Source organism: Pseudophryne corroboree, chromosome 3, assembly GCF_028390025.1.
Source record: "Pseudophryne corroboree isolate aPseCor3 chromosome 3, aPseCor3.hap2, whole genome shotgun sequence".
Classification (NCBI taxonomy): Eukaryota; Metazoa; Chordata; class Amphibia; order Anura; family Myobatrachidae; genus Pseudophryne; species Pseudophryne corroboree.
The window spans coordinates 356167190-356191384 of record NC_086446.1 but is presented as its reverse complement, the minus strand read 5'-3'; the positions used below and the strand labels follow the sequence as shown (position 1 = coordinate 356191384).

General features: G+C 45.3%; 1 protein-coding gene across 1 annotated transcript in view; it reads left to right on the top strand.

Moving 5' to 3' along the window:
- The window catches only part of TNS4 (tensin 4), a 47747-nt gene extending 28859 nt beyond the window's left edge, over positions 1–18888 (top strand). Inside the window, exons 12-13 of the mRNA XM_063959792.1 lie at positions 14143–14169; positions 17720–18888. Of these exons, the coding sequence (XP_063815862.1) occupies positions 14143–14169; positions 17720–17861 (169 nt within the window). The 3' untranslated portion in view covers positions 17862–18888. The remainder of the gene's footprint in view (positions 1–14142; positions 14170–17719) is intronic.
- Positions 18889–24195: the final 5307 nt, after the last annotated feature.

Below are 24195 nucleotides of genomic sequence, written 5' to 3'. Positions count from 1 at the left end.
TGGTTACAGTACATGTGCACTTGCTGCTTATATTCTGTGGAGTGCAGGTAGCTTAGTAGCTAGTGATATCACTGAGGAACAGCAGTCACACAGTGAAGATTGTCATTTTGTTGAAACAACTGACATGTATGAGAACGCAGCCATTCACTCAGAGCTGTCTGTACATTTAGCATCAAAGGTGCCTCTCTGTGAGGTCACGTATTTCTGGCGAAAATATCACATAAGAACAAACAATTGTGCAGACAGCATTCCGGACAAATGTGCTCCAGACTGTATGCCATATACATTTAGTTACAAATTAACACCAGTTATTTCAGGTTATTATATAGCTCAATAATACTCTATCTTCTCAATAGATTATTATGGAATAGATCATTGTCTAAAACAGCTGTTTACTTGCTTTTTAAAGACAATGACCTTTGGACTGAATACATTTTAGCTTTTTAACTACACATTTACCTAACTTGGCAAAACAGTTCAAAAGGAGCCTTCTTATACCTACAATAGATGAAAATAGCCCTGATTCCACAGAGCAGTATGACAAACAAACGTTGCTCAACTGTATTTTTTAGCTCGAGCTCAAATGTCAATGCACCATAGTTCTGGGATCCCATGGGCCCTAGGCAACACTCTGATTTGGGGCCACCCTTTCACCTTGAACAACATACAAAGCAGGTTACAGTAATGCAAAACCTTCAGGTTCCTCTTTACCCTAGGCAGCTGATTTGCTTTCCTTAATGTAGGGGCAGACAACATGTGGCACTCCAGCTGCTGTGGAACTACACATCCCAGCATGCTCTACCACAGTTTTCCTGTTACGCCATGCTTGGGATATGTAGTTCCAAAGCAGCTGTAGTGCCACATGTTTCCTATCAGTGGTCTAATGGATGGATTCTGTGGAACCTTACTACCTTAATACCCAAAGATTGTGCTCCTCTGTAAAAAAGAAAAAAAATCTGATATAAAATGCTGGTATGTATGTTGCAATAGGACGTTATATAAATAATGTTATTTATTATTATAATGAACATGTAAGCAGTTGATGGTTATGTTCTGCAGGACTTGTTGGGACAAGGTAAGGGTGTAGTCCTGATTTCCACCCTATAATGCTGCATAAAACAAAGGATAGCTGGAGGGAAAGAATGTAAAGAAGCGGTTATACCACCTCTAGACTGGATGTAGTCTGAGGTTCCTCATCACTGTGTACAGCAGCTCACGCAGTAGAGGTGGGGCAGGTGTCTAACTTTAAGGAACTCTAGTTTCAATACAATTTTGTGATTACCTCCCTTGAAAAAAATAAAGCCATGTCTCTCTTCCACATCGCTATATCATCTAAGACAGGCATTCCCAACCTAGGTCCTCAAGACACACAGTGCAAATTGTAGTGATATCCAGGCTTCAGCAACGATGGTTAAATAAATGAGGTACTAATTAAGGGCCTAATTCAGACCTGATTGCGACAGCAAACGTTTTCTCTAATGGGCAAAACCATGTGCACTGCAGAGGGGGGGAGGAGGGGGGGCAGAGAGAATTAGATTTCAGTGGGGTGTGTTCAAACTGAAATATAAATTGCAGTGTAAAAATAAAGCAGCCAGTATTTACTCTGCACAGAAACAATATAACCCACCCAAATCTAATGGGCTTTACAGACATGCCGATCCGCCACCGAGGTGCCCGACGGCCGATACGGCCGACGGGTGACCCGGCGGCGGGGGGGGGCAGTGACGGGGGGAGTGAAGTTTCTTCACTCCCCCCGTCATGCGGCTCCATTGAAGTGCAGGCAAATATGGACGAGATCGTCCATATTGGCCTGCATGCACAGCCGACGGGGGACCAGCGATGAACGAGCGCGGGGCCGCGCATCGTTCATCGCTGGAGCCTCCACACTGAAAGATATGAACGAGTTCTCGTTCATTTATGAACGAGATCGTTCATATCTTTCAAACAAATCGGCATGTGTGTAGGGCCTATAACTCTCTCTGCACATGTTATATCTGGCCCCCTGCAGCAGAGGCGTCACTAGGGTTGGTGTCACCCGGTGTGTTAACTCATGGTGTCACCCCCCCATGATCCTCCTCCTGTATCACACCACACAGAACCCTTAGTAATGTACTAGTACTAGTTTTACTTGTAAATCATAATTCCTGTATATCACTGAATGCAATGGCAATAGTAGTGACATAAACAGCTAACAAAATTAATATCATACCTTTAAATTACAATATCATATGCACAGCCTAAATGTAATAACATTTACATTGGTTAGGCAAATTAAGGCCCGTACACACTGGTCGATGTATCGGCCGTTCTCTTGAATGGCCGATACATCGCGGGACCGTCGGCCAGTGTGTACGGGCGATACGTCTGTGAACTCCGTCATTCACAGACGTATCGCGTCGGCCGCGCAGCACAGCCGACAGCCAATATATCTAACGATATATTGGCCCGTCGCTGTGTGTGTACGGGGCGGTCGTCCGACCGCCCGTACACATGCTGCGGCGGCCGGCGGTGATTGACAGGTGAACTGGGCGGGCGCGAGCGCCCGCCCGCCCAGTTCATGACGTCAGTCCCCCGACGGATCGGGCTGTGTGTATGCACAGCACACTGCCCGATCCGTACATAGATATATCTGCAGATCAATTGATCTGCAGATATATCTACTAGTGTGTACCCACCTTTAGACTCAACGCCTAAATTATTACACTCAACAGTTTCATGATTTACTGGCCACAAACTCTTGCACTGCAATGAGGTTTTTTCACCGGCAGGGTTTGTCCTCATTCGGCATACCAGAAAACGCCAGTTGCAGGTCTACTTAAGATGTTGCACATTTGATTGTGTTCTGCCTTGAAAAAAGGACGGAAGTCCTGAAATGTTGCCACTTAGCCGAATATACAGTACACACACACATATAACACACACATGTTCTGCAGCGCTGTACAGAAAATATTTGGCCATTCACATCAGTCCCTGACCCAGTGGAGCTTACACTCTATATTCCCTACCACATATACATGAACACACATTCTTCACACTAGGGTTAATTTTTTGTTGGGAGCCAATTAACCTACCAGTATATTTTTGGATTGTGACGCAAGCACGGGGAGAATATACAAACTCCGCACAGTTAGGGCCGAGGTGGGAATTGAACACACGACCTCTGTGCTGTTAGGCAGTAATGCTAATCATTACACCATCCGTGCTGCAAATTGTATCCATATTACAAGGAGGGCAACGAAGCACATTTATACTGCCGGGCTGACACAGTATATATATATATATATATATATATATAAAGCACGGCACTACATGAATTTGGTAGTGCCGTGCTTCCGGCTATATGACGTTTGGCAAGGTCAATCTGTACTATTACAGCAAAGGCAGATATATGGTTTCAACAATTGATACAGAGTGCCAGATTGCTCAAGTATATGTGTGTGTGTGTATATATATATACATAGATCTAGTTATATAAATATATAATGTATGTAAATATATATATATATGTATGAGTGTGTGTATAGCGAGAGAGAGAGAGAGATAGATATACATAGATAGCAGACAATGTGTGTGCGCGTGGAGGGGTTGTTGTGCTCTCATCTAACCCACAGCGGGGTTAATGTATAGCAGCAATATAGACGTGGCACTCTGAGGACTTTTTAGTTAAGTAAAAACTAGAGATGAGCGGGTTCGGTTCCTCTGAATCCGAACCCGCCCGAACTTCATGTTTTTTTTCACGGGTCCGAGCGACTCGGATCTTCCCGCCTTGCTCGGTTAACCCGAGCGCGCCCGAACGTCATCATCCCGCTGTCGGATTCTCGCGAGACTCGGATTCTATATAAGGAGCCGCGCGTCGCCGCCATTTTCACACGTGCATTGAGAGTCATAGGGAGAGGACGTGGCTGGCGTCCTCTCCGTTTAGAGAAGAGAGAGACACAGTAGAGACGAGAGAGACACAGTAGTAGTAATTTTGGGGAGCATTATTAGGAGGAGTACTACTATACTACTATACTACTTGCTGAAGTGATATAGATTAGATAGTGTGACTGTAAGTGTATTGTATTATCTGACTTGTGGGGGAGACACTGACAGTGGGGAGCAGTTAGAGTCTGAGAGCAGGACTCAGGAGTACATATAACGTACAGTGCACACTTTTGCTGCCAGAGTCAGTGCCACACTGCCATTGTTGTGACCACACTGACCACCAGTATAATAATATATTTTGTGATTGTCTGCTTAGGACTCGGAGTACTAGTTGCAAGTTGCAACGTGAGTGACCTGACCACCAGTTTAATAATCAATCACCACCAGTTTAATATATATATATATATATATATATATATATATAATTGTATATAATATATATATATATATATATATATATAATATTGTATACCACCTACCCGTGGTTTTTTTTTTTTCATTCTTCTTTATACATACTACTATAGTAGCTTACTGTAGCAGTCCGCGGTGCTGCTGACCTGACAGTGTCCAGCAGGTCCGTCATCAGTCATTACATAATAAATATATATAGTACCTGTCCGGCTGCAGTACTAGTGATATTATATTGATTTCATCTCATTATCAATAATTTATCATCCAGTCTAGACTCTATATTAGCAGCAGACACAGTACGTTAGTCCACGGCTGTAGCTACCTCTGTGTCGGCACTCGGCAGTCCATCCATAATTGTATACCACCTACCCGTGGTTTTTTTTTTCTTTCTTCTTTGTACATACTACTATAGTATAGTAGCTTACTGTAGCAGTCTGCGGTGCTGCTGAGCTGACAGTGTCCAGCAGGTCCGTCATCAGTCATCACTACCTAATAAATATATTATCTACCTGTCCGGCTGCAGTACTAGTGATATTATATATACATACATATATATATTGATTTCATATCATTATCATCCAGTCTATATTAGCAGCAGACACAGTACGGTAGTCCACGGCTGTAGCTACCTCTGTGTCGGCACTCGGCAGTCCATCCATAATTGTATACCACCTACCCGTGGTTTTTTTTTTCTTTCTTCTTTGTACATACTACTATAGTATAGTAGCTTACTGTAGCAGTCTGCGGTGCTGCTGAGCTGACAGTGCCCAGCAGGTCCGTCATCAGTCATCATTACCTAATAAATATATTATCTACCTGTCCGGCTGCAGTACTAGTGATATTATATATACATACATATATATATTGATTTCATATCATTATCATCCAGTCTATATTAGCAGCAGACACTGGCCCTCATTCCGAGTTGTTCGCTCGCAAGGCGATTTCAGCAGAGTTACACACGCTAAGCCGCCGCCTACTGGGAGTGAATCTAAACTTCTTAAATGTGCGACCGATGTATGCGCATTTTTGCGATCAAAAACGAGTTAGCAGTTTCTGAGTAACTCCAGACTTACTCTGCCTGTGCGATCAGTTCAGTGCTTTTCGGTCCCGGCTGACGTCAGAAACACACCCAGCGTTCGGCCAAGCACTCCCACCGTTTCTCCAGACACGCCTGCGTTTTTTCCGGAAACGGTAGCGTTTTCAGCCACACGCCCATAAAACGCCATACATCCGCCCAGTAACACCCATTTCCTGTCAATCACAATGCGATCGCCGGAGCGATGAAAAAGCCGTGAGTAAAATTACTTTCTTCATAGTAAAGTTACTTGGCGCATGCGCAGTGCGAACATTACGCATGCGCACTAAGAGAATTCTCACTGCGATGCGATGAAAAATACCGAGCGAACAACTCGGAATGAGGGCCACAGTACGGTAGTCCACGGCTGTAGCTACCTCTGTGTCGGCACTCGGCAGTCCATCCATAATTGTATACCACCTACCCGTGGTTTTTTTTTTTTCTTTCTTCTTTGTACATACTACTATAGTATAGTAGCTTACTGTAGCAGTCTGCGGTGCTGCTGAGCTGACAGTGTCCAGCAGGTCCGTCATCAGTCATCATTACCTAATAAATATATTATCTACCTGTCCGGCTGCAGTACTAGTGATATTATATATACATACATATATATATTGATTTCATATCATTATCATCCAGTCTATATTAGCAGCAGACACAGTACGGTAGTCCACGGCTGTAGCTACCTCTGTGTCGGCACTCGGCAGTCCATCCATAATTGTATACCACCTACCCGTGGTTTTTTGTTTTTTCTTTCTTCTTTGTACATACTACTATAGTATAGTAGCTTACTGTAGCAGTCTGCGGTGCTGCTGAGCTGACAGTGTCCAGCAGGTCCGTCATCAGTCATCATTACCTAATAAATATATTATCTACCTGTCCGGCTGCAGTACTAGTGATATTATATATACATACATATATATATTGATTTCATATCATTATCATCCAGTCTATATTAGCAGCAGACACAGTACGGTAGTCCACGGCTGTAGCTACCTCTGTGTCGGCACTCGGCAGTCCATCCATAAGTATACTAGTATCCATCCATCTCCATTGTTTACCTGAGGTGCCTTTTAGTTGTGCCTATTAAAATATGGAGAACAAAAATGTTGAGGTTCCAAAATTAGGGAAAGATCAAGATCCACTTCCACCTCGTGCTGAAGCTGCTGCCACTAGTCATGGCCGAGACGATGAAATGCCAGCAACGTCGTCTGCCAAGGCCGATGCCCAATGTCATAGTACAGAGCATGTCAAATCCAAAACACCAAATATCAGTAAAAAAAGGACTCCAAAACCTAAAATAAAATTGTCGGAGGAGAAGCGTAAACTTGCCAATATGCCATTTACCACACGGAGTGGCAAGGAACGGCTGAGGCCCTGGCCTATGTTCATGGCTAGTGGTTCAGCTTCACATGAGGATGGAAGCACTCAGCCTCTCGCTAGAAAAATGAAAAGACTCAAGCTGGCAAAAGCAGTAGCACCGCAAAGAACTGTGCGTTCTTCGAAATCCCAAATCCACAAGGAGAGTCCGACTCCAATTGTGTCGGTTGCGATGCCTGACCTTCCCAACACTGGACGTGAAGAGCATGCGCCTTCCACCATTTGCACGCCCCCTGCAAGTGCTGGAAGGAGCACCCGCAGTCCAGTTCCTGATAGTCAGATTGAAGATGTCAGTGTTGAAGTACACCAGGATGAGGAGGATATGGGTGTTGCTGGCGCTGGGGAGGAAATTGACCAGGAGGATTCTGATGGTGAGGTGGTTTGTTTAAGTCAGGCACCCGGGGAGACACCTGTTGTCCGTGGGAGGAATATGGCCACTGACATGCCTGGTGAAAATACCAAAAAAATCAGCTCTTCGGTGTGGAAGTATTTCAACAGAAATGCGGACAACAGGTGTCAAGCCGTGTGTTGCCTTTGTCAAGCTGTAATAAGTAGGGGTAAGGACGTTAACCACCTCGGAACATCCTCCCTTATACGTCACCTGCAGCGCATTCATAATAAGTCAGTGACAAGTTCAAAAACTTTGGGTGACAGCGGAAGCAGTCCACTGACCAGTAAATACCTTCCTCTTGTAACCAAGCTCACGCAAACCACCCCACCAACTCCCTCAGTGTCAATTTCCTCCTTCCCCAGGAATGCCAATAGTCCTGCAGGCCATGTCACTGGCAATTCTGACGATTCCTCTCCTGCCTGGGATTCCTCCGATGCATCCTTGCGTGTAACGCCTACTGCTGCTGGCGCTGCTGTTGTTGCTGCTGGGAGTCGATGGTCATCCCAGAGGGGAAGTCGTAAGACCACTTTTACTACTTCCACCAAGCAATTGACTGTCCAACAGTCCTTTGCGAGGAAGATGAAATATCACAGCAGTCATCCTACTGCAAAGCGGATAACTGAGGCCTTGGCATCCTGGGTGGTGAGAAACGTGGTTCCGGTATCCATCATTACTGCAGAGCCAACTAGAGACTTGTTGGAGGTACTGTGTCCCCGGTACCAAATACCATCTAGGTTCCATTTCTCTAGGCAGGCGATACCGAAAATGTACACAGACCTCAGAAAAAGAGTCACCAGTGTCCTAAAAAATGCAGCTGTACCCAATGTCCACTTAACCACGGACATGTGGACAAGTGGAGCAGGGCAGGGTCAGGACTATATGACTGTGACAGCCCACTGGGTAGATGTATGGACTCCCGCCGCAAGAACAGCAGCGGCGGCACCAGTAGCAGCATCTCGCAAACGCCAACTCTTTCCTAGGCAGGCTACGCTTTGTATCACCGGTTTCCAGAATACGCACACAGCTGAAAACCTCTTACGGCAACTGAGGAAGATCATCGCGGAATGGCTTACCCCAATTGGACTCTCCTGTGGATTTGTGGCATCGGACAACGCCAGCAATATTGTGTGTGCATTAAATATGGGCAAATTCCAACACGTCCCATGTTTTGCACATACCTTGAATTTGGTGGTGCAGAATTATTTAAAAAACGACAGGGGCGTGCAAGAGATGCTGTCGGTGGCCAGAAGAATTGCGGGACACTTTCGGCGTACAGGCACCATGTACAGAAGACTGGAGCACCACCAAAAACTACTGAACCTGCCCTGCCATCATCTGAAGCAAGAAGTGGTAACGAGGTGGAATTCAACCCTCTATATGCTTCAGAGGTTGGAGGAGCAGCAAAAGGCCATTCAAGCCTATACAATTGAGCACGATATAGGAGGTGGAATGTACCTGTCTCAAGCGCAGTGGAGAATGATTTCAACGTTGTGCAAGGTTCTGATGCCCTTTGAACTTGCCACACGTGAAGTCAGTTCAGACACTGCCAGCCTGAGTCAGGTCATTCCCCTCATCAGGCTTTTGCAGAAGAAGCTGGAGACATTGAAGGAGGAGCTAACACGGAGCGATTCCGCTAGGCATGTGGGACTTGTGGATGGAGCCCTTAATTCGCTTAACAAGGATTCACGGGTGGTCAATCTGTTGAAATCAGAGCACTACATTTTGACCACCGTGCTCGATCCTAGATTTAAAGCCTACCTTGGATCTCTCTTTCCGGCAGACACAAGTCTGCTGGGGTTGAAAGACCTGCTGGTGAGAAAATTGTCAAGTCAAGCGGAACGCGACCTGTCAACATCTCCTCCTTCACATTCTCCCGCAACTGGGGGTGCGAGGAAAAGGCTCAGAATTCCGAGCCCACCCACTGGCGGTGATGCAGGGCAGTCTGGAGCGACTGCTGATGCTGACATCTGGTCCGGACTGAAGGACCTGACAACGATTACGGACATGTCGTCTACTGTCACTGCATATGATTCTCTCAACATTGAAAGAATGGTGGAGGATTATATGAGTGACCGCATCCAAGTAGGCACGTCACACAGTCCGTACTTATACTGGCAGGAAAAAGAGGCAATTTGGAGGCCCTTGCACAAACTGGCTTTATTCTACCTAAGTTGCCCTCCCACAAGTGTGTACTCCGAAAGAGTGTTTAGTGCCGCCGCTCACCTTGTCAGCAATCGGCGTACGAGGTTACATCCAGAAAATGTGGAGAAGATGATGTTCATTAAAATGAATTATAATCAATTCCTCCGTGGAGACATTGACCAGCAGCAATTGCCTCCACAAAGTACACAGGGAGCTGAGATGGTGGATTCCAGTGGGGACGAATTGATAATCTGTGAGGAGGGGGATGTACACGGTGATATATCGGAGGATGATGATGAGGTGGACATCTTGCCTCTGTAGAGCCAGTTTGTGCAAGGAGAGATTAATTGCTTCTTTTTTGGTGGGGGTCCAAACCAACCCGTCATTTCAGTCACAGTCGTGTGGCAGACCCTGTCACTGAAATGATGGGTTGGTTAAAGTGTGCATGTCCTGTTTATACAACATAAGGGTGGGTGGGAGGGCCCAAGGACAATTCCATCTTGCACCTCTTTTTTCTTTAATTTTTCTTTGCGTCATGTGCTGTTTGTGGAATGTTTTTTGGAAGGGCCATCCTGCGTGACACTGCAGTGCCACTCCTAGATGGGCCCGGTGTTTGTGTCGGCCACTAGGGTCGCTTATCTTACTCACACAGCTACCTCATTGCGCCTCTTTTTTTCTTTGCGTCATGTGCTGTTTGGGGAGGGTTTTTTGGAAGGGACATCCTGCGTGACACTGCAGTGCCACTCCTAGATGGGCCCGGTGTTTGTGTCGGCCACTAGGGTCGCTTATCTTACTCACACAGCTACCTCATTGCGCCTCTTTTTTTCTTTGCGTCATGTGCTGTTTGGGGAGGGTTTTTTGGAAGGGACATCCTGCGTGACACTGCAGTGCCACTCCTAGATGGGCCCGGTGTTTGTGTCGGCCACTAGGGTCGCTTATCTTACTCACACAGCTACCTCATTGCGCCTCTTTTTTTCTTTGCGTCGTGCTGTTTGGGGAGGGTTTTTTGGAAGGACCATCCTGCGTGACACTGCAGTGCCACTCCTAGATGGGCCCAGTGTTTGTGTCGGCCACTAGGGTCGCTTATCTTACTCACACAGCTACCTCATTGCGCCTCTTTTTTTCTTTGCGTCATGTGCTGTTTGGGGAGGGTTTTTTGGAAGGGACATCCTGCGTGACACTGCAGTGCCACTCCTAGATGGGCCCGGTGTTTGTGTCGGCCACTAGGGTCGCTTATCTTACTCACACAGCTACCTCATTGCGCCTCTTTTTTTCTTTGCGTCATGTGCTGTTTGGGGAGGGTTTTTTGGAAGGGACATCCTGCGTGACACTGCAGTGCCACTCCTAGATGGGCCCGGTGTTTGTGTCGGCCACTAGGGTCGCTTAGCTTAGTCATCCAGCGACCTAGGTGCAAATTTTAGGACTAAAAATAATATTGTGAGGTGTGAGGTATTCAGAATAGACTGAAAATGAGTGTAAATTATGGTTTTTGAGGTTAATAATACTTTGGGATCAAAATGACCCCCAAATTCTATGATTTAAGCTGTTTTTTAGTGTTTTTTAAAAAAAACACCCGAATCCAAAACACACCCGAATCCGACAAAAAAAATTCGGTTTGGTTTTGCCAAAACGCGGTCGAACCCAAAACACGGCCGCGGAACCGAACCCAAAACCAAAACACAAAACCCGAAAAATTTCAAGTGCACATCTCTAGTAAAAACATTGATGGACGTCTTAGGAAGATGTCAACGTTTCATTTACTTTATTTGCAATAAACCTCATCTAACCCCGCTGTGGGCACAACAACCCCTCCACACATACACACATTACGGAATAGGTATAGCGTATATCTAAAAAAAAAAGAAAAAAAAGAAAAATCCACATAAAATACATTGCAAAAGCCAGATCCACATTAAAAAAAAAACTTTAAAAAGCCACATCCGCATTAAAAATAAAAACACTGAAATAGCCAAATCCACACAAAATATCCACATAAAATACATTGCAAACGGCAGGTCCACATTAACAAAACAATACTTAAAAAGCCAGATCCACATTAAAAATAAAAAACACTGAAAAGCCAAATCCACATAAAATACATTGCAAAAGGTAGATCCACATTAACAAAAAAATACTTAAATAGTCAGATCCACTTAAAAAAACGTATAAAGTCAGATCCACGTTACAAAAAAAGCTGAAAAAGCAAAATCCACAAAAAAAACCACTGAAAAAGCAAGATCCATATAAAATACATTGCAAAAGCCAGATCCATATGAACAAAAAAAACCCGTAAAAGCCATATACACTTTAAAAAAAAAAGTGACAGTACTATACTCACCATTGGCTGAAGTCTTACTGTTATGCGGGTCCCTCATGTGGAGCTCACAGACGGGCAGGCTGTGGGAGACCAAGCAGCAGGAATGCGAAGCTGCAATGCATCAGGCCATCAGTGGGATGGGGATAACCGGGCACAGTGGTGGGCGGCCAGGAGCCATTTTAAATGTGGCGCCTACTTGCGAACCAATAGGAGCTTGCGGTCCGGCAACGCTCCTGATCGGCTGTCGGTCCGTGAGCTCAGAATGGCTGGAGGTCGGCGCCTCATTTGAAGTATCGTCAACGCTATCATCCATAGCTGCCCAGCCCCTGCCTTACCGCTTGTGTCGATGTTCCCTTCGTGATCAGGACCCGGAAGTGACAGCACGAGAGGGCAGTAGATTACTTCCGCCCTTACAGCACCTTAATGTTGTATCCATTCTCCGTTCGTTTGTGGTTATTTCATTTTACATATGCACCATTGGACGCTCGACACGCTTCGGGCTGGGTGTCTCACTCTGCTTCGCTCGTCACAGGTTACTATTAAAAATAGTTTGTGACATGGACCCAGGGGGTTATGGGAAAGGTCCTCTCCATGAAAGATAACTAGACGCTACCCTACCTGACCGCATGCCCGGCCCCATCCTCACTACGTTCCCAGTCCCCTCTTCATAGTGTTCAGGGCCCTGGTCGCCAGGCACCAATACCTGGTCGCCATGGCGTCTTGGCCGCCGGAATTTGTCGTGCCATGCAATACACACTTACAAAATCTAATCTAATTTACCTTTTATCTTTTTGATAATCAAATAAACATTTAGTATCAGTTGTACAGCAGTCACATAGGGTTGTGTCTATGTTACCTTCATGCTAAGGACCTGGACGTGACAAAAAGAGTGGGCAGGAGAGAACTTCCGCCCTTACAGCTCCTAAATGTTTTCTTCGTTCTCCGATCGTCTGGGGTATTTTTTTTGTCTATGCAGCATTGGACCCTCGCCACGCTTCGGGCTCGGTGTCTTGCTCGCCACACTTTTCTATTCCAAATAGATTGTGACATGGACCCAGGGGGTTATGGGAAAGGTCCTCTGCACGAAGAGAATCTAGATGCTACCAGTCACATAGGTGTACTAACCTCCCCCGCCGTATTATTTGGCTTGTCTCAGAGCTCTTTTTATATTATCTTTGTGGCTACTGGTCACCGCTCCGCTGCCCGACGCTACCCATTGCTCCCCATCTTCATTCTCCTCTCTGCCATCCGCATCATCACCGCCATGGCCACTGATTCCTCCGCTCTCCGTAGAGCTTAGTCAGCACTGCGCTCCCCCTGTCAGCTGCCTAACAGGAAGTTGTGACAAGTGCGCATGCGCAGCTGACAGGGGGAGCGCAGCGCAGACCAAGCTCTACGGAGAGCGGAGGAATCAGTGGCCGCGGCGGTGATGATGCGGATGGCAGAGAGGATAATGAAGACGGGGAGCGTGGGGGAGCAACAAGTAGCGCCAGGCAGCGGAGCGGTGACCAGTAGCCGCAAAGATAATACAAAAATAGCGCTGAGAAAAGCCAAATAACATGGTGGGGGAGGTTAGTACATCCCACCCTCAGACTGTACAGGAGGAGCTTATACCAACTTACTCAGCACTGCTGTCTCTGCTCCAGACAAAAATACATGCCAGCCCTGACCCTGCTTCAAGTTTTGAACTGCGCCACAGGACTCAGCTACATGCACCCACCCAGTGTCAGCTTATCCCGCAGAGTCCCCGCCCGCTCCTCCCAGCGCCTCCCAGCCTCCCTCTACAGCCGCTACAGTGCAGAGAGAGAGACTCGCGAGATGATGATGTCATCATCTCATGAGTCTGTTCTCCGTGCATAGCTCCGCAGCGGCGGCTATGACTGAGACACAGTGCCGCTGCCGGACCCCAGTAGCAGTGACAATACCCCGGGCGGCGGCGCACACGAAGCGCGCTGTCCGTGGCATTGTCCGCGTCGCAAGGGGTATGTGTTTGTTTTGCTTTAAACATAGCGGGCGTGACTGCGGTGGTGGTGCGGACATGAGAGTGCTTGTATTTGGTGCCCCCCGCACCCACTAAGTGACGCCACTGCCCTGCAGTGCACATGGTTTTGCCCATTTGAGAAAGATTTTGCTTTTGCGATCAGGTCTGAATTAGGCCCTAAACCACCTCGGCTCAAGCATGGATATCACTGAAACCTGGACTGTTATTGTGCCTTGAGGACCGAGGTCGGGAATGCCTGATCTAAGACAAGGAAACGATGGTACTATATAACATGTACAAGTACTATGGGAGTGGCACTACACAGTATAGACAGATACAGTACTAAAAAATACAACTTCATTGTGCAATCAGATTGTTAGTTGTATGGAGGTTAAACAATTGCTTACGGCAAAAATTAGGAATCTTAAATCAAAAGAATTATACAGATCTTATTTATATTTCTTCTAAACAGCAAATATCAGAAAACATTTCTTATGTACTTATATGTTGTTTTTCAGGTGGCAGAAACATTGCAAATCTTCAAGGTAAGACATTATAGAGAAATAACTTGTTGAAACATTTCATTTTGACACTTAGGCAATGGTAGTTTCTTTTTGTTATGAAAAACATAAAACAATTCATATATTAGAAAAACAAAAATAATTACAAAACAAAAGCAATGATCTGATTTTGAGTTTTAACTGTGGATATGTTACCACAAATAAACATTTTGGGGTATATTTACCTAGTCCTATACCCGAAAATTATATTTTCTTGTCTCCGCATTTCACAGAAACAAGAAATTAAGGCCCAGGTTTATCAAGCCTTGGAGAGTGATAAATAGCACGGTGATAAAGTACCAACCAATCAGCTCATAACTGTCATGTTACAGACTGTGTTTGAAAAATTACAGTTAGGAACTGATTGATTGGTATTTTATCACAGTGCAGTTTATCACTCTCCAAGGCTTGATAAATCTGGGCCTAAGATTTGCAAGGATTTGCAAGGATGTAAGGATGTAAATACACATGCAGGGACAGGGTCTCTGAAAGGTGCCTGTCCATACAATATGTTATATCGCATTAGCAATCATTTCTCTTCTCTATCAGGACCCCACAGTGCTACTGTACATCCACAATCTGCTGACCACACATGTGCAGCAGCCATTGCTAGAGAGGGTTCCTATGCAGAGCCGGCCATAGGCATAGGCAAACTAGGCAATTGCCTAGGGCATTTGATATGCCTAGGGGCATCATCAGCTTCTGCTGATTAAAATGATATGTGACATGCCTATATTCTGTATGTAGCATTTCATATGCAGATACAGCCACAGTCTCACACAGTATATTGACATGCTGCATATCAGTTTAATCAGCAGAAGCTGCTTGTGCATCCTAGCCACATAGCAATGCAAATAAGATACATTTTCATTAAAAAAAAGTGCCCGACGTTAGCATTGATGCAAGATTTGTGAGGACACATCTGTATCCAAGCAGAGGCAGAGGTCACAGTGTTAGTGGAAGTGTGAGTGCTGTGTGCATGTGAGAGGGTTCGTTGTGCAGTAGTGTTCAGAATATGTGTAAGGGGCATTATGTGTGTCATGTAAAAATACATTAATAATCTGCAACATATGTGTAAAGGGCCACTATGTGTGTCATTAAGTGTATAAGGGCATTAATAATGTGCGGCATATGTGTAACAGGGTACTAATGTATGTGTGTCATTATGTGTAATGGGGCACTAATAATGTGCAGCAAATGTGTAGGGGGCACTATGTGTGTCATTATGTGTATAAGAGCATTAATAATGTGCAGCATATGTGTAAGGGACATTATGTGTAAAAGGGCATTAATAAAGGTTGTCATAATGTGTAAGGTGCATTATGTTTATAAGGACATTAATGTGTCTCATATGTGTAAGGGGCATTACTGTGTGGAATTGTGTATAAATGCATTACTAATGTGTGTCATTATGTGTATAAGGTGCTCTACTATGTGGCGTTGCAAATAGAAAGGGCACTACTGTGTCATCTAATGTGAATAAAGAGCAATAAGGTGTGGTGTAATGTGAATAAGGAGCAATTCAGTGTGATGTAATGTGAATAAGGGGCTCTACTGTGAGGAGTAACGTTTATAAGGTAAAGTGATACTACTGTGGGATGTAATATGAATTATGGACACTATTGCAAGATAAAATGTGAATAAAGTTGCAGTACTGTGTGGCGTAATTGGAATTGGGGTTACTATTGTGTGGCCATGTCCCTTCCCAGCAAGAAGATGCCCCTTTATGGGCTGTGCGTCAAATGTGCGAACTGTTCCTATTTATAATATAGGGGGTACAAGGACTGCTATGAGTGAGGGGTAATGGTGCTGGGAAAGATGTGCAAGGTCAGAGGCAGAACCAGCGGTGGTGCTAGGGGGCACCAGCCAAAATCTTGCCTAGGGCATCATATTGGTTAGGGCCGGCTCTGTTCCTATGGAACCTTTATCAGTACTTTTTGCAGAGTGAAGTCCACAGGATATAGCGGCTAACACAAGTACTTGGTAAATTTGACAGCCTATGGGGGGGGTGCTTCTGCTGTCTGAAATTGAGGGATTACTCCTTATTACATCCTGGGAGGTGGTATTTAGGTTGCCGGCTGTTGGGATCCCGGTGCACAGTATACTGGCGCTGGAATCCCGACACCCGGCATACCGACACCTTTTCTCCCTCTTGGGGGTCCACAACCCCCCTGGAGGGAGAATAGATAGCGTGGTGTGCGTAGCGCACCACCGTGCCCGCAGCGAACCCAAAAGAGGCTTATTTGCACTCGTCCAGCTGTCGGTATGCCGACAGTCGGGATTCCAGCACCGGTATGCTGGCCACCGGGAGCCCGCCCTTCATACCATACTACACCCCATCTTGGGGGTCCTTATTATTTATGGGTACTGCCCTAAAACAGGTGCTTTTAGGGGATAGCCCACAAATATTATTTAATTAGTAGGCTCCTTTATGTTGAAAGTAAATACAAATCAAACTAACTCTCTCAAACACACTTTCTACTTCTCTCCCCTCTGTCTCTAGCCCACACCATGGCCACTATAGCAATTGTATATAAAATAATTTTACTAGCGCTGCATGTTTTAAAGACCTACTCAGCTTTACAAATAAAATAATTAGTAATACCGGTGGATCTTTTAAATTGTGTCAGCCAGTAATTAATACACGTGAGCGCATTAACTAGGAGAGCTGTAAAACATGCACTGTTAGGGGTGCTCTGCTATAGACCATTTATAGGGCTAATTATTAATACTGTAATGTGTACATATTTGTCCAGGGCAGTTTCAAGGTTCTTCTGCTGCTCCCCCAGCCGTGCTCCAATGCTCTGGATTGTGTGCCCACATCTGATATAAAGCATTCAGCTCAGGCAGGATGTCCCTACTGCCACATCTAATGACTAAAAGCCCATACACATTAGACGATGTCGCTCTGTGAGCGACATCGTCTAATGTTTCCCCCTCCCGGGCCGGCCGACTATACACACTGAGCGATATGACCGCTCATATCGCTCAGTGACATCACGCCCCCGCCAGCCCTGCATGAAGGTCGTGGACGACAGTCCACATCCTTCATGCATGCCCTCCCGACAGCGACGATCGTTGCCGACCCGCGGGGCCGCGCATCGGTCGTCGCTGGCGGCATACACACTTGACGATAAAATGAGCGACGTCGCTCAAGGAGGGGGAAAATGAGCGACGTCGCTCATTTTATCGTTAAGTGTGTACGGACCTTTACTGTGACTGCTGGTCCTTTATTTTATTTATTTATTTATTACCAGTTATTTATATAGCGCACACATATTCCGCAGCGCTTTTCAGAGACTATTTGTCCATTCACATCAGTCCCTGCCCCCAGTGGTGGTTACAATCTATATCTCCTAGCACATTTATATGGTCCTTTATATATCGGAATTATGACATACAGCACATTGCACTTTGTATGATGCATGTTATAGCTGCTTCATGCTAATTATGCCCTCTTCATGGGCTGATCACGTGTCACTGCATTCCTGGATTCTTCCTGAGAGGTAACACTTCTGTTTCTGTCTTACTATAGGATTTTTGGCTTTGTGGCAAAGAATCCATCAGATCCTTCAGACAACGTGTGCCATGTATTCGCTGAGTATGATGTCGTTCAGCCTGCCTCACTCATAATTAGCTTCCTGTCAAACTTGATAAAGCAGCAAGAGAGGGTGTAATTCCTTTTCTCTCCACTGGAGGCATTTCTACCCTGTCTACTTATCAGAAACAAGTGACTCCAGACTCCAGTAAGAGAAAAAATGTTTTTGGAAAATCTTGGACTCCTTCATCAAGAGAACTTTTGAACTTTTAATCTGGCTTGAACAGTATCAGAGGAATTTACCAGACAATTGATCAGGATAAACATTGATGAACATTTTATTGATATCCTATTAAAGTATACCAGTCACATACACACATTAGAAGCAGCCAGTTTATTGGCTTAACCAATATTCTGTTTTATCAAGCCACGTTGTGCCTCATGCCTCAGTGATGTCACTAGTCTCCAGTAAATATAATGATATATTGGTTGCTTGCTCGTGGCTATTGGCTAATCATACTAAATGTCTGTTTGCACTGTGTGTGGTAGACATGGGCACTTTAACAACATTTTAGAAGGCCAACTTGCAGTATCATGGTTATGTGCTTTCTTAATTACTATCATTATATCAAGATAATGAAATATATATAGAGAGAGAGAGAGAGAGAGAGAGAGAGAGAGAGAGAGAGCTGTATGGCACTCAGGACGGCTTGCAACAAGCCACAAAAGACCACTGTTTATTTGTCAATGTTTCAGAACTCTATTTTTCATTCTTTCATCATACAATAATTCTGAACACTGCCACTGGGCTATTAATATGTGTATGTGCCTGCTTATTCTAGCTGTGGACTGTTTTGCACCTAAGGGTGATAGTGGTGTTGCAGGATGGGCCTAGGGCTTAGTGCAATGTGCACCACCAGAAGAACAGCACACCCATTAGTGCTCAGTATTAAACCATTAAAGTAGAAGTAGATTGCAAGCTTTTCACAGCAAAAACCCAGCCCTTATTTACATGTTGTTTTCAATATTTCATTTTCACATTTTGTATATTGAGACAATATTCAAAGCATAGCCAATGTATTATTACTGCCCCCAACTAATCCCCTTTATGCACTTTGTCCATGTTGGATATTATTTAGTAGACATATGTTATATTTATATTTTTATAGCGTCTGAAAAACATATTTAAGTGTTGTTTACTTGCATAAATAAATGTTATTTGTGTGGACCAATGTTTATACTATACAATGTTTATACTATAGCTCTAAAGGGGTCTCTATAAAGGTAAGATATCAGATAATTGCAAACCTCAGAGTACTGGGGTACCTGAACCTTTCTTCATAAAAGGGGTGTCTATCAGTAGACAGAATAAACATGATACAGCTTAATGGTGGTTTGATAAATCCACTGAAAGCAAGAGGCTGAAAGTATAGCCTGTCATAGGCTGCTATTGAAAATGAAAGATACAGTATATTAATAATTATTACATGGTTTAATATCTAATTTTACATTTACATATCACTTCACCATGCTGAAAACAATATTTATTTAGTCATTGGTGAGAAATCTTCCACAATAATAACGTAAAGATCAGGGGTATATTAAAAGAGGAGGGGGTCCATGTGCAGTTTCCATCTGGGCCCCCTCCTCTCTAGCTGGCAGCACAGAGACTCTGGGCACTAGGGTCACTAGGAGCTCCTATGGCTTTCCTGGAGCCTAGTGTAGATGCACAGGTCTCTGTGGTGAATGGCATGGCGGTATGCTTTTTCCTACAGTGCATGTGCTAAACGCTGGGAAAATAGCTGCCACACCTTTTTCCTGGTGATTTGTGCAGCATTGCTGCCACCGTTGGGGTACTCCGGAGAGGTAAGTATTGAAAAAATGGGTGCAGGGTGTGTAGTGTGGGCTCCACTGGACCCAGGGGTCCATGTGCACCACACACAATGCACCCATTATAACATTAATGTTAAAGGTCTCTGAATTACCCTTTTACACCCACTCCAATCACTGTGACTTGGCAAGTGATCACTGAAAACTCAGTGTAGAGAGGACCCAAGAACATATAACAAATAACTGATGATTTCTATCCATGTAGAAGGATTTATGATACATTGTAATAGAAGTTCCATGGTGATTTAAGTGAATCATTATGTACAGATGTCCTGTTAGACTATGGGCTGAAACACATACGCCGGCTCCCGCCGCCCGACAAAGTCCCGCCCGGCTTTTTACCACTGCCGTGCTGCAGAGACACATGCAGCGCAATGTGTCCTTTCACACAGCACGGCCCCGGCACGGCTGCCGGGTTGCAGCCGGAAATATCCACTGGAAAGTCCGGCTGCTGGGTCGGGGCCGGGCCGTCTTTGAAGGCAGAGAACCGTGTGTGTGAAGGGGAGCTTTCACACAAACTTTTTTTTTCAAGCCGTGTCTGCTGCTACGCATGCGCACAGCATTACACATGGCTCAAAAAAGCCGTTGTGTGTGGAAAAACCCTCCCGGATGGCAAAAAGCCGGACAAAGCTTTTTGGCATCTGGGAAAAACCGGAGCGTGTGTTACATTCCTGACTCTGCCCAAAGCTACTGAAGTTCACTGGCTACTGGTTTAATAAGGAATTGCCACTGAGCAATCCAAGTCTAATTGTGTGTTTAAATATCTGTATTTTACAAAGGTTTTTTTTTAATCTCTCCTCTACATCAGAAAGGCAGTTTTGCCCTTGGACAAAGACAGTACAATTAAGAAATACCTTTGAGAGGAACAATATAAGACAACATACAATATTACTATTTCTCATTTAAATTGTATTTCTCAAGATATTTGCACAAAACCTTCACTATTAAAAGCTAGAAAATGTATTAGAGGAACCAGAACAGAAGAAAGAATAATAACACCTATACATACCTCCCAACATGACCCATTGCAGGAGGGACAAAATACTCTGTTCCTGGACTTCCTCTTAATTTAGGATTGCCATCCCCTGTGTTGAACTAGTTAATTGATAAGAAAGGTGTTTCACTACAGGTGATGGCAATCATAAATTAAGAGTGAGGTCCAGGAACAGAGCATTTTGTCCCTCCTGGGATGGGTCATGTTGGGAAGTATGCCTATATATCCATGGTCTCGCTAATGTAACCAGATATGAGATGGGATGTAATGAACTTTTTAAAATGGCAGTCATTTACAAGGCATAACCCTGCTTTGCAAATGATTACCCCTTTAAAAAGTTCAGCCAGCATCCAGCACATCGTGCGAACTCGGACTCCGTTGCATCCCACCCTTTACCTAATATCAATTAGAGCATTCATGCTGCGTAGGCAGGGGTTAACCTCTATGTGAGGTTTTTGCAATGCAATTGCAATTGAATTGTGATTGCATCGCGGGGCAGCACCACACATGCTGGGCGGCCCCCAGCATGCGATTTTAGTGGTCACAGATTTTGCTAAAATAGCAAAATCTGCGCCCTACTCTGAATAACACCAAAGTACACAATTCAGATTAAATATGTAAAAGACATGTCTGACACAAAATGCAGAGCTATAGAGAGCTGTCCTGGGCCCTGTTAGTTTTTTGGGGGCATGGCAAAATTACATGATGCGTGGCCACAACTCCTTAGGAAAAAAATGAGAAAAAAAGAATTTGTAGCTCAAAGCACAGTGCAGAGAACAAGGGGATGCCGTGAACCCCTTACACTCCGGCAAATCGAGGGGCTGCAATCACTGTGATCACTTCCACCCCCTGCACAAGTAGAGTGTCATGACTGTGTTTGTCTTTGGAACAGGACTAGGGGTTTTGGCTGGAATGAAGTCTGAGGAAGTAGGACAGAAACTGGGAGGCCGGATGTAGTTTCTTTTAATGTACCAAGGATAGGATTGTGATATGAATAGTTCAGCATGAATTGGACTGGTTAGGAGGAGACCACTGACAGTGGAGGCAGTGTTGTGACAGTCCAAGTCTTGATAGATTTGTTTATACTGGATACGCCGGAGTGGACTTAGGTACTATAGATACCGATAGAACCGGAACAACTGGACATCAAGATTGAACCAGAATAACTGGACACCGGGATTAAACCAGAATAGGCTGGCACCAGGATTGAACCAGAATAGGCTGGACATCGGGATTGAACTAGAATAGGCTGAACACAGAGACTGTACCGGAATAGACTGGACACCAGGATTAAACCGGAATAGCTGGATATCGGGATTGAACTGGATTAGCTGTCCAGGAGTCAGTAGTGCTAGAGATTAATATTGCACTTGTAGTCTCAATGATGAAGTAGGAACTGGAGAAGCTCATTGGTTAGAATACAGCAGAGCTGAGGACAGTGCAGTAACTAGACATTTTAGTGCTGTGTGCAAGAAACGGCATTGGCGCCTCCCCAATGTAAAATAGGTGCAGTGTGCGCCATAGGTGCACATCCAAAATATAGGGGCGTGGCTTCATGGGGAAAGGGTGTGGCCACAAAATAATACCAATTCATATTACGGTGCACAGTAGTCTCCATTAGTCAAATTACGCCGCGCAGTAGCGCCACTACACCAGGTAGAGCCCATTTTACACATTACGGCAGACAGAGTCTACCTTTTTACACATTACGGCAGACAGCATCCCCTTTTTACACATTATGGCAGACAGCGTCCATATTTTACACATTACAGCAGACAGAGTCCCCATTCAAATGGATGTATTTTTTCTCTTTATAAAACGTAATTTCGTAATTTACTAACCAGAAGGAGGAAAATGAGGATCTCCTCCTCCTTCAACTATCAGCTCCTCGCTTGCTGTGCAGTGGTAGGGCAGGGCGCAGGGCAGTGTGGGAGAGTCTCTGTGTAAGCCGGGAGAGATGTCTGGCGTCATCACGTCTTTCCCGAATTGCAGGGGGGCCGAGTCGGCATTCAGGGCTGGGACAATTAGCAGAGGCAGACAGTGATCACAGCGCTGCTGCCAGGCCAGCTCCCAGGTCCTTTACAGCAGTGACGGCAGCAGTGGGTGATGGGAGACAGGCAGCGCCGTCAGCGGGACTCAGGTGATGCCGTGGTTCACTACATGGGAGTCTGGAGATAGCGGCCGTGGTCCGCCCTCAGATGGTCCGCCCTCAGATGGTCCGCCTTCAGTGCATTTGCGCTGTGGGCAAGGCACCATCAGCACACACCTAGTTACGGCCCTGGCTGAGGACAACATTGCACTAGCGAGTGCTGTATGCTGGTAAGATCCTTATATTCATATATTCCTCCTGTTCTCCTGTGATTGGCTGTGACCATTCTGAGATAAATCCAGACACTCCACTGGCGACTCAGCAGTCAGCTGACATCTTCCAATATGGCGGCACCGGGAAGTACTACTCGCAGACACTGATACCCCTGCTGTCGACTGAGGAGGAGAAGGAACCTGTGATGCAGCCAGGGTGGAGCAGCTTGCCGGCGTGGAGGCAGCCACTCTAGCCCCACTGGAGCCGTGCTGGGCTGTGGAGAGACAGATATGTTGAGGGGGGGGAGGGGGGGGGGGGAGCAGCAGACATAGGCTTCTGCCAGGCCCCTCCAACCAGCCCGGGCCCAGATAATTGATACCCGCTACCCACCCCCCTGCGATTCTATACAAATGACTCGTAATGTTTAATCTAGGACTTTATACCAATTGCTCTGCGACAAAAGAAAACATAATCCTAAGTACCCAGGACCTTATACAGAGATGGACGCAATGTCTATGTTGTACGCAGTGCTGTGCTTTTTTGCAACAGGACATGCATCACTGTGCATATGCCATTATGGTCCTGCAAAGGGGTCGCAGTGTGGATATATTCGCAAAGTGATTGACAGTCAGGGACCATTTATGGGAGACAACAGGGGAGTTGTGTAGCAAATGCAGGCCGGCCTCAGACATCTTAGTAATCCTCAGAATGGATGCCAGAACTCCGCTGCAGAAGCCAGAAGACGCAGACACTGGTCACAGCACACTTACAAAAAGGGGCTGACACCCTTCCATATTGTCAGATGCTCTCTATTGCTGCCCCCTCTCCATCCCCAAACAGCATCAGCTTGTCAACCATACTGCGGGATCCAGGACAATTCTACTGAAGCGCCATCGCTGGACATGCACACTGCGGCTCAGATGCATGCCCAGTTTAAAGAAAAATGTCAATTTGCTTAAAAATCCATATAGCATCCTACCTCTGTATCAGTGCCTAAGATGCAAAGTTGAGGAAAAACTATGCAGTTTGGGAATCGGGTCAGGCATCTTGTGCTATATAGTGCAAAAGGAATAGGTGTAGGATGACACATTTCTAGTATCCGCTACTGACAGCATACCACATGGAGGTTCACAGGCATACAGTAGGTCCTTCCTCCATCACAGAGCAAATTAAATGACCAGGCCTTAAAAAGACTTAATCAGGTGTGAGGGAAGGGTAGAGCATCCCAATAGATCAGGGCTGGCCAAACCAGTCCTCGAGATCTACCAACAGTTTACATTCTCCAGA